This window comes from Bison bison, unplaced genomic scaffold (genome assembly GCF_000754665.1).
Source record: "Bison bison bison isolate TAMUID 2011002044 unplaced genomic scaffold, Bison_UMD1.0 scf7180017864466, whole genome shotgun sequence".
NCBI lineage: Eukaryota > Metazoa > Chordata > Mammalia > Artiodactyla > Bovidae > Bison > Bison bison.
In genome coordinates this window covers 11,839,611-11,849,671 of record NW_011495027.1, presented here as the reverse complement: position 1 = coordinate 11,849,671, position 10,061 = coordinate 11,839,611, and the positions used below count along the sequence as shown (strand labels likewise).

Genomic DNA, 10,061 nt, shown 5'->3' with positions numbered 1-10,061 from the left:
CAATTTGATCTCTGGTTCCTCTGCCTTTTCTAAAACCAGCTTGAACATCAGGAAGTTCACGGTTCACATATTGCTGAAGCCTGGCTTGGAGAATTTTGAGCATTACTTTACTAGCGTGTGAGACGGTGCAATTGTGCGGTGGTTTGAGCATTCTTTGGCATTGCCTTTCTTTGGGATTGGAATAAAAAATAATAGCTATGCTCTATTTTTTTTTTTTTTTACCTTTTTATTTTGTATTGGGTTATCCCTGTAGCTCAGATGGTAAAGAATCTGCCTGCAATTCAGGAGACCTGGGTTCAATCCCTGGGTCAGGAAGATCCTCTGGAGAAGGAAATGGCAACCCACTCCAGTATTCTTGCCTGGAGAATCCCATGGACAGAAGAATCTGGTGGACTACAGTCCATAGAGTCACAAAGAGTCAGATATGACTGAGTGACTAACTCACACATAGATGATTAACAGTGTTGTGATAGTTTCAGGTGAACAGCAGAGGGACTCAGCCATACATGTGTATCCATTCTCCTCCCAACCCTCCCCCATCCAAGCATGCTCTCTTACTTTATGAGACAATCATAGCACACGGAGAGCCCATAGATTGGGCTGTACCAGTGGCTTCTGGTGTGGGAAGAAGTCTGGACCTAGAGTTGAAAAATGGGGAGAGAAGCCAGACTCTGCCACCATCTAGCTATGTGAGCTCTGCCAGGTCTCCTCCTCAATAAAACTAGGGTTCCAGGTCACTCACCAGGCTCTGTGGGAGAGTTAATGTGTTCCTTTAAGCCTGTGTTACATCAGCAGCCTTCTAACCAGGCTTCCAGCTTCCCCTTCCTACCACCAGTGAACTTTGAGAAATATGATCTAATCTCATATGTCATACCTCTGCTTAGAGCCCCACAGTGGTTTCTTGTGGCTTTTTAGGGTTTTGCCAGGAAAACTCCTGACTAGCATGGAAAGCCCTGCATCCCATGAAACCTTTCAGTTGGCCAATCACCCTGCAAACCCAGCGGAGCAACTGACCTGGTTTCCACCTGCCTTTTTAGTGCACACCTCTCACCACTCACCTCTGCTCACTTACATTCTTCTCTATACCCTAGGACAACCTGGGTGTGGGCATTTGACAAAATACTGATGCCATGATCTTGCCTTCTGAGAATCTGACTTCGTCGTTTGGAGTGGGACTTAAGTATAGTTGTCTTTTAAAATCTCCATAGTGGTTTGAAAGCACCAGGGAAAGGGATCTCTATTCTGTTCTTGCAGGTCTGGAGAAATTCTGTGAGTGATTCTCCATGCCTGAGCTGACCTTTCCCTTGCTTTCTTCCCTTGGCTAATTCCTGCTTATTCTCGTCCTACTCAAGAGTCTCTTCCTCCAGGCAGCCCTCCAGGATCCCCTCCAGGTAGACTTAGCTTCATTCCACCACCGGGCTGCTTGACTACCCCAGGCCTGCTTCCACCAGAACCTGCATTCTGACTGTTGGCTTACACCAACTCTCTCTCGTTAGGTCTGGAGTTTCTTTCAGGAAGAGATTTTATCTTTCTTCCTTGTATCCCTGGAGCCAAACAGGCTCTGGCACCTTGCAGGCTCTCAGTAAGTATTCCGTGAACAGATTAATCAAAGCAAGGCCAGCTGACCTCTTGTGAGTTACATTCTAAGAAAGAAACATCGCACAATAACCCCAGTGTATTATAGAAACAGGAGATTAAGGAAAAAACACACCCGAGTACAATACAATGCTTTAATGAATCTATAAAAGTGGACAACACTCAATATTCAAATTAAAAGAAATTCTTAGTTCTGCTCTTTTCTAGATAACAATTTTTTTCTCTTCCAGGGGGAGAAAAGAAAAAGACAGGTTAGGAGATTCCTTCTCTATCCTCATTACCTGTCATAAAATTGTAACTGGAAACGATTTCTCTGACGAAATGCCTTTGGTTTTCTGTTATTTTCTCTCTTCCTCCTCACTCTTCCCTCAGCTGGCCATCCTTGTGTGTTTGCAGAGAGGCAGGAAGGTTCACTGCTGGGACTGTTTCTGTCTCCCTTTAAAACTCTTTTATCGGCTGGCTTTCTGATCTTCAAAGCAGCTTGTATCTGATGTGACCCCACTCCCTAGACTCCATGTACTGGGGAGTGAGAGCTGGGAGTATTTTTGTCATTTTGATGACTTGCATGTTTGGACAGCCTTGGACAGCCCAATTGTGCAGTCCTTACTAAATCTGCAGGGATGAGAGCAAGTCAGTGTTTCTAAGCCCCCTTTCACCCCCCAAATCTACACACATTGAAGACTTGACACCAGAGCCCAGAGTTAAGCAAACAGCAAGTTTATAAGTCTTCTTGCTTTTGACCCATCCACTGGGGCAGCAACCCTGATCCTCTGCCCTGTTTTGCCCTTGAGTCTTTGTGTTTGGTGTTCCTCAGACTCTCAACCTTTGTGATTATGCACAGTGCTTGATCCTGGATAAGTTTGAAAGCTACGATGATGAATTTCAACTCACTCAGCGAGCCCTGTCCCTGCTGGAGGAAAATAGGTTCTGGGCTGGAGTGGTATTTCCGGACATGCACCCCTGGACCAGTTCCTTACCACCCCATGTGAAGTACAAGATCCGAATGGACATAGATGTGGTGGAGAAAACCAATAAGATCAAAGACAGGTGATGTTTCAGGAGATCTCAGAAGGCCCTGGGTATCCCCAGTGATGTATGAGGCAAGGAAAGGGGGCTCCTGTGGGCTCAGGCCACTCATCTCCTCCTGAGACAGAAGGGTCACTTGGAAAGGCACAGGAAAGCACTTTGGTATCAAAGAACTAAGCTAGACAGTTGACCCTGCTAGTTGGTGGGACCAGGCGAATTCAGCTACATGTGTTTACTTCCTCACCTTAGCACTTGTCCTTGGCTGGCCTTCGAGCAATTTGGAGATGAAAATCTCTAGGTATTGGGTTATCTTCACAGAGATCCTGCAAATGAGGTTTCACCAGAGTCACTGAGAAATTACATTTGTTACAGAGTAAGGGATTGAAACTGGGCTCAGCCTATACATCAGTAAAAATTAAGTTAAATCAAAGGAAGTAAGATAATTTGTAAAGCTCAAAGTAGAGTCCTTGAATGAAAGCCATTACAAATCATGCTGAGGTTAATATTCATCACTGAGATTTAAACTTTGACCCAGAAAACAGAATCAGAGAGTGTGGAAAAGTTCAGGAGAGAGTTTCAGGAGAGTGAATGCCAAGTCCCCTCATGCTTATAACGAGTGAGTTGTCCTGTCCATTCCCATCCACATCCCTTGTCCCTGTCTCTGGTTTCTTCTCAGGTACTGGGATTCTGGCCCCAGAGCTGATCCTGTGGAAGACTTCCGATACATCTGGGGAGGGTTTGCCTATCTGCAGGACATGGTTGAACAGGGGATCACGAGGAGTCAGGCCCGGGAGGAGGTTCCGGTTGGAATCTATCTCCAGCAGATGCCTTACCCCTGCTTCGTGGATGACTCGTGAGTCGGAGGTCCCAGGCCCCCTCCAGGACAAGCTAATCAGGTTTCTGGGGTGGGATGAAGGGGAGGTGCTCCCCAGGCTTCAATCTCTTTGGAGAAAAATCTTTTTGGATCCTGGGGCCAGCTCGGGGAGAATAGAGCTCTGATTGAGGAACCTGCCCTGCCCCCTCAGCTGCAGGCAGGGCCAGATGGATAAGTAAAGTGGGAAAAAGGAGTTGGTAGAAAAGGGAAGGTGAAAATTAAAGCAGGGAAAGTGAGGCTGGGGGAGGGAACATAGGCTTTTAAAATTTCCACTATGTAATATGTTTGGTATGTGGAAGAGTTCAGGTCAGAGTGTTTGCCCAGTGATTGCCAAAACAGCAAAGTAGGATTCTGCATCACAAGTAGGTCCGGTTCCTAGGAGCCTTGGAATAATGCAGCTCCTTCCCTAATTAGCATTCCCATGATGTGTGCTTCATGAAAAGGTGGAGGGGTGTTGGATGAGCTTGGACCCCCTTTCCTGTCCACCCCCATCCCCAAGCCTGTACATTTGCTGCCCAGTAGCAAGACATGCTAGTATCCTACTGTTTTCTGAACATGCATTTGGGGGTGGAGCGGTAGAGGGAGGGACAAAGAGGAAGAAGGGGCTGGGAGGGCTCATTTACTGTGGTGGGTGGGGGCAGAAATGTCCCAGGACAGGAGCAGAGATCTGCAATTGGCTTAGGGATTCAACTCCTAGAAAAAAAAAAACTGGCAAGTTCACCATAGTGTATATGTGGGTCTGTGGGGTTCAGGGAGGAGAGAAATGTGCACAGCCTGAAGAAAAGAAGAGTCAAATTGCCAGCTGGCCAGGTTGTATAAATAAAACCCCGTATGGGTGTAATACCTTAGTCCAATCAGTTCTTCTTGCTCAGCTCTGCAAAAGACTGAAAGAGATAACAGGGACTGTTCCACAGTCAGTTTAGGGTTGGATAATAGGCAGAGACGGGAAATGGAACCAGGAGCAAAAGCCCAGTTCCACTTTTATGATCAGAATAGAAGTGAGTGGCAGGTAGACAGTGAGGAGGCAGGAATTCTGGCCATTCAATGTGGGAGAGCCCTCTGGTGGCAGGTCCCAGAAGGGCGGGCTTTATGAATGTATGATTCTCTTCCTAGGGCCATCTTAGTGAAACTCTCCCACCCTCGAATTGGGCCCTTACTGTGTTACCCAGAAGTTTTCAATAGATAATAACCTCAAGGGCTTTACTATAAAGGTCAAGTGTAGGGAAAACATATGTAAAGTTCCCACTAGAGTAATTCCAGAATACCAAATTTGCCCTGCTTGCTGGAATGAATATCCATGAATGTACTCCGTGAGTATAGGCCGGTGGAATCAGTGACCATTGAATCACTGATTGATTTGTCAGTGGGTCAGTTGCCTTCTAAAAGTGACACAGTGATTAGTTATTTTGTGCCTCTTCCTGTATAACTGAGGTTTGATCTTCAGGGTAGGTAGTGCTTCACTGGCTGACCCCTTGTGAGCTCAGTTAATGATCTCACCACAACCAGTTCCCTTGGTCCACCTTCTTGGACTTCAACATCAGTTAGCATGTATCTCTTCCAGTCACATCCTGTATTATCAGTCCTTTCCTGGGAGATCTTATAAGAAGCTATATAACATACACAGTATGATTTAATTTACATGTTTTATGTATAGAGAGAACTCATCTGTACTAACCAAAAAGCTGAGATCTTATAACGAATGCTGTGTAATATACATAGTACAATTTTATTTATACATTTTACTCACAGAGTTTTCATCAGGGCTAACCAAAAGGCTACCAACTTGCTCTAAGGAAAAAAGTAATCCTTTGGGGCTACCCTAGTGGCTCAGACGGTAAAGAATCCACCTGCCAATGCAGGAGACCCAGATTCAATCCCTGGGTCGGGAAGATCCCCTGTAGGAAGAAATGGCAACCCACTCTAATATTCTTGCCTGGAAAACCCCATCAACAGAGGACCCTGGTGGGCTACAGTCCATGGGGTTGCAAAGAATCAGACACAACTGAACAACTAACATACTATTTGGGAGGAGGCAGAGTCCAATATATTAAAAGATTGAATGCCCTGTGGAGACTTTTCTGCCTTTTCCCTCCACCTGTGCTTCATTGTCAATTCATTACTTCATTACTCAAACATTTACTCCACCAGATTCAGGGCAATCTACTGTTCTGCTTCTCTCCTCTTGCTTTAGTTTTATGATCATCCTGAACCGCTGTTTCCCTATCTTCATGGTGCTGGCCTGGATCTACTCTGTCTCCATGACTGTAAAGAGCATTGTCTTGGAGAAGGAGTTGAGACTGAAGGAAACCTTGAAAAATCAGGGTGTCTCCAACAGGGTGATTTGGTGTACCTGGTTCCTGGACAGCTTCTCTATCATGTCGATGAGCATCTGCCTGCTGACAATATTCATCATGGTAAGCCAGATGGAGAAGGTCCAGAAAACCTCGAATAGTTTTGTTCCTCTTACTTCCCTTCCTGTTAATGAACTTGTACCTAGATTAGTCATCTCACCAACAATGATAGCATCACATGTAGCTGTCTTGCCATTTAGGCCAAGGTGGAAGACAGAGAGACAAATTCTTCTCCAAGGAGCCGCTGTATCCGAGCATCTTCCCTGTCCCCACTTCCTGCCTGGGTAGCCACAATCTATTAATAGATAGATTATTTAACCCCATTACATGAACTATCTGGAAAAGCTGCTGTTAGCAGATCCCAGACTCTGCTAACTGGATGGTTGTATGTGCAAAGGGTTCTATCTTGTCAAATACAGAAGAAATGAATCTAAGGAGTGTTTTCTTGGGATTACTGTCCCAACCACTAGCTGGAGTGGGAATGTTGAGAACCTTTTCAATATATTAGGAGAGGAGATCTGGACTGTTTATTAATAACCATCATGGTCACTCCATTCATTGCTTGACCAAAGAACGTTCTGATGCCTACAAAATCTTGGATAGAATTTGGAATCCATCCTTTCCAAGTGACAGATATTTAATCAGCGCAGACAGCATGCATAGGTCATTGTCCACAAATTTACAGCTCCCATGCAAGCTAAACTTATATATAAAACTTTATTTCATAATATCCTTTTGTGCTTCATGTTCAACTCCTCTACAATAGATGAACTTTTGTACTTATTAAGTGATGGGACAGAAATTTAGGTAGTTTTTTACACTTATTTGTTGGGCTTTAGTATAAGGCTTAGACTTCAGGCTTTGCAAGCTTCTGATAACTTATGCCTCTTTGGCATCATGCTATTAAGAGCTCCTTGCACTAAGCAATATGTGTGCTGATACATAGACTCTGGCTAAGTGTGTCCCTTGTTTTGCTGGACCATACCTGGTGGCTACTTGATCCAAGAATGTTCCAACACATATCTTGGCCAACCAACACATATCCAGTTAAACCAAATCCTGTCCCTTCTCTTTGCAGTAAAATGTACTAAGTCTGAATGGTTTTGGTGTAAGTGTTGCATTGAGATTCAGTGAACAGTGGCCTTAGCCAAACCCTGGTCTAGAGCCCTATCAAAACCAATGCTGATTTTGAAGTCAGCCTGCTCAGTCTGACCAGACCCAGATGTAGCATTAAGTACTCAAAGGGTCCTGGAGTTCCACGGAGAGGAGGAGAGAAGCTGAGTAACTTGTCTTCCTCTAGGGATCTTTGTTCCTTCCCACCCTTCAGTCTACTCTTTTCCTCACTACTAAGACATTTAGTGTCCTCAGAATCAAAGGAGTCAAAATACATGAGCATCTGACTCATGCAAAATGCATAAACATGCATGACGCCTTGTAATGGCCCTGAGACGTGTTGCTGATAAGTGGCATTGAGAGTTGCCTCCCTGAGAATGGGCATTAGGACTTCAAAGCTTTTAGGATGTGAGGTAAAGAATGTTTATGAAGACTTTTCTTGTACAAAGGAGTTTCTCCTTGTGGGAACCAGGACATTGTTCCAGTGATGGCGGAAACAGAGCTTTCCACAACAAAATAGGATTTTCCTTTGAATGACGTTCTCATCTTTCCCCTGTCCTTACTTCCCACCTCAACTATGCAGGAAAGAAGCTGGAAGCGGGGACAATGGAAGGGTTCCATTGTTACTCAAGCTATTAAAACAAAAAAGAAAAGTGGTCATAAGAAAAAGCCAAGGCCAACCACTTTCATCTCTGTCTTAAGCCAATGAGAAATTATATAGCCTAGAAGTTTGTAGGACCTTACTTTGATCTGAGATAAGAAATTGATTTCATTCTTTTGAGATTAACAACCATCTTAAAGGTCTTCCAGCCAAAAGCCATGTGCTTAGTCTGGGACTTGCTTTTATTGAGTTGCATGGCATTAAGGATAAGGAGTGAGATTTCCAGGGTAATGTGGAGAGCTCTTTGATACAAAATGAGGCTTCTGAGTCTTAATCATGATTTTATTTAGATTTCCTCAAAGTTTGCTTTTAGTTAAAAGCATGGCTCTTTTCCACATCCTTTGCCATTTGTTTTATTCCATTATTCAATCTGTTCTGTCAGTGCCCAGCAGGCACGACAGCATGAAGGAAGAAGAAATGGTAGCAGCAGGAGGTAAGTGGCACATTTTCTTTATATTCAAATCTTACATGCCCATTACAGATATTGCTCTAGAGGAGAAAATGGCAACCCACTCTGTTATTCTTGCCTTGAAAATTCCATGAAAAAAAAAAAAAAGAAAGAACATTCCATTGACAGAGGAGCTGGTGGACCATGGGGTCACAAGGAGTTGGACACGACTGAGCACACACATCAGTTTCAGTTCAGTTCAGTCGCTCAGTTGTGTCCGACTCTTTGCAACCCCATGAACCACAGCATGCCAGGCCTCCCTGTCCATCACCAACTCCTGGAGTTTACCAGACTCATGTCCATTGAGTCAGTGATGCCATCCAGCCATCTCATCCTCTGTCATCCTGTTCTCCTCCTGCCTTTGATCAGGGTCTTTTCAAATGAGTCAGCTCTTTGCATGAGGTGGCCAAAGTTTGGAGTTTCAGCTTCAACATCAGTCCTTCCAATGAACACCCAGGTCTGATCTCATTTAGGATGGACTGGTTGTATCTCCTTGCAGTCCAAGGGACTCTCTAGAGTCTTCTCCAACACCACAGTTCAAAAGCATCAATTCTTCTGCACTCAGCTTTCTTTACAGTCCAGCTCTCACATCCAAACATGACTACTGGAAAAACCATAGCCTTGACTAGACGGAACTTTGTTGACAAAATAATGTCTCTGCTTTTTAATATGCTGTCTAGGTTGGTTATAACTTTCCTTCCAAGGAGTAAGTGTCTTTTAATTTCATGGCCACAATCACCATCTGCAGTGATTTTGGAGTCCCCCAAAATAAGGTCAGCCACTGTTTCCACTGATTCCCCATCTATTTGCCATGAAGTGATGGGACCGGATGCCATGATCTTAGTTTTCTGAATGTTGAGCTTAAGCCAACTTTTTCACTCTCCACTTTCACTTCATCAAGAGGCTCTTTAGTTCTTGTTCACTTTCTGCCATAAAGGTGGTGTCATCTGCATATCTGAGGTTATTGATATTTCTCCCAGCAATCTTGATTCCAGCTTATGCTTCTTCCAGCCCAGTGTTTCTCATGATGTCCTCTGCATAGAAGTTAAATAAGCAGGGTGACAACATACAGCCTTGATGTGTTCCTTTTCCTATTTGGAACCAGTCAGTTGTTCCACGTCCAGTTCTAACTGTTGCTTTCTGACCTGCATACAGGTTTTTCAAAGGCAGGTCAGGTGGTCTGGTATTCCCATCTCTTTCAGAATTTTCCACAGTTTATTGTGATCCACACAGTCAAAGGCTTTGGCATAGTCAATAAAGCAGAAATAGATGTTTTTCTGGAACTCTCTTGCTTTTTCCATGATCCAGCGAATGTTGGCAATTTGATCTCTGGTTCCTCTGCATTTTCTAAAACCAGCTTGAACCTCTGGAAGTTCACAGTTTACGTATTGCTGAAGCCTGGTTTGGAGAATTTTGAGCATTACTTTGCTAGCATGTGAGATGAGTGCAATTGTGTGGTAGTTTGAGCATTCTTTGGCATTGCCTTTCTTTGGGATTGGAATGAAAACTGACCTTTTCCAGTCCTGTGGCCACTGCTAAGTTTTCCTAATTTGCTGGCATATTGAGTGCAGCACTTTCACAGCATCATCATTTAGGATTTGAAATAGTTCAACTGGAATTCCATTACCTCCACTAGCTTTGTTTGTAGTGATGTTTCCTAAGGCCCACTTGACTTCACAGTCCAGGATGTCTGGCTCTAGGTCAGTGATCACACCATCATGATTATCTGTGTCATGAAGATCTTTTTTGTATAGTTCTTCTGTGTATTCTTGCCACCTCTTCTTAATATCTTCTGTTTCTGTTAGTTCCATACCATTTCTGTCCTTTATCGAGCCCATCTTTGCATGAAATGTTCCCTGGGTATCTCTAATTTTCTTGAAGAGATCTCTAGTCTTTCCTATTCTATTGTTTTCCTCTATTTCTTTGCATTGATCGCTCAGGAAGGCTTTCTTATCTCTTCTTGCTATTCTTTGGAACTCTGCCATTCAGATG

General features: G+C 44.0%; 1 protein-coding gene across 1 annotated transcript in view; it reads left to right on the top strand.

Moving 5' to 3' along the window:
- Positions 1 to 10,061, top strand: part of ABCA4 (ATP-binding cassette, sub-family A (ABC1), member 4) — a 132,401-nt gene that overhangs the window by 47,708 nt on the left and 74,632 nt on the right. The window contains exons 9-11 of the mRNA XM_010860511.1: positions 2,438 to 2,643; positions 3,299 to 3,475; positions 5,688 to 5,910. Coding sequence (XP_010858813.1) covers positions 2,438 to 2,643; positions 3,299 to 3,475; positions 5,688 to 5,910 — 606 coding nt within the window. The remainder of the gene's footprint in view (positions 1 to 2,437; positions 2,644 to 3,298; positions 3,476 to 5,687; positions 5,911 to 10,061) is intronic.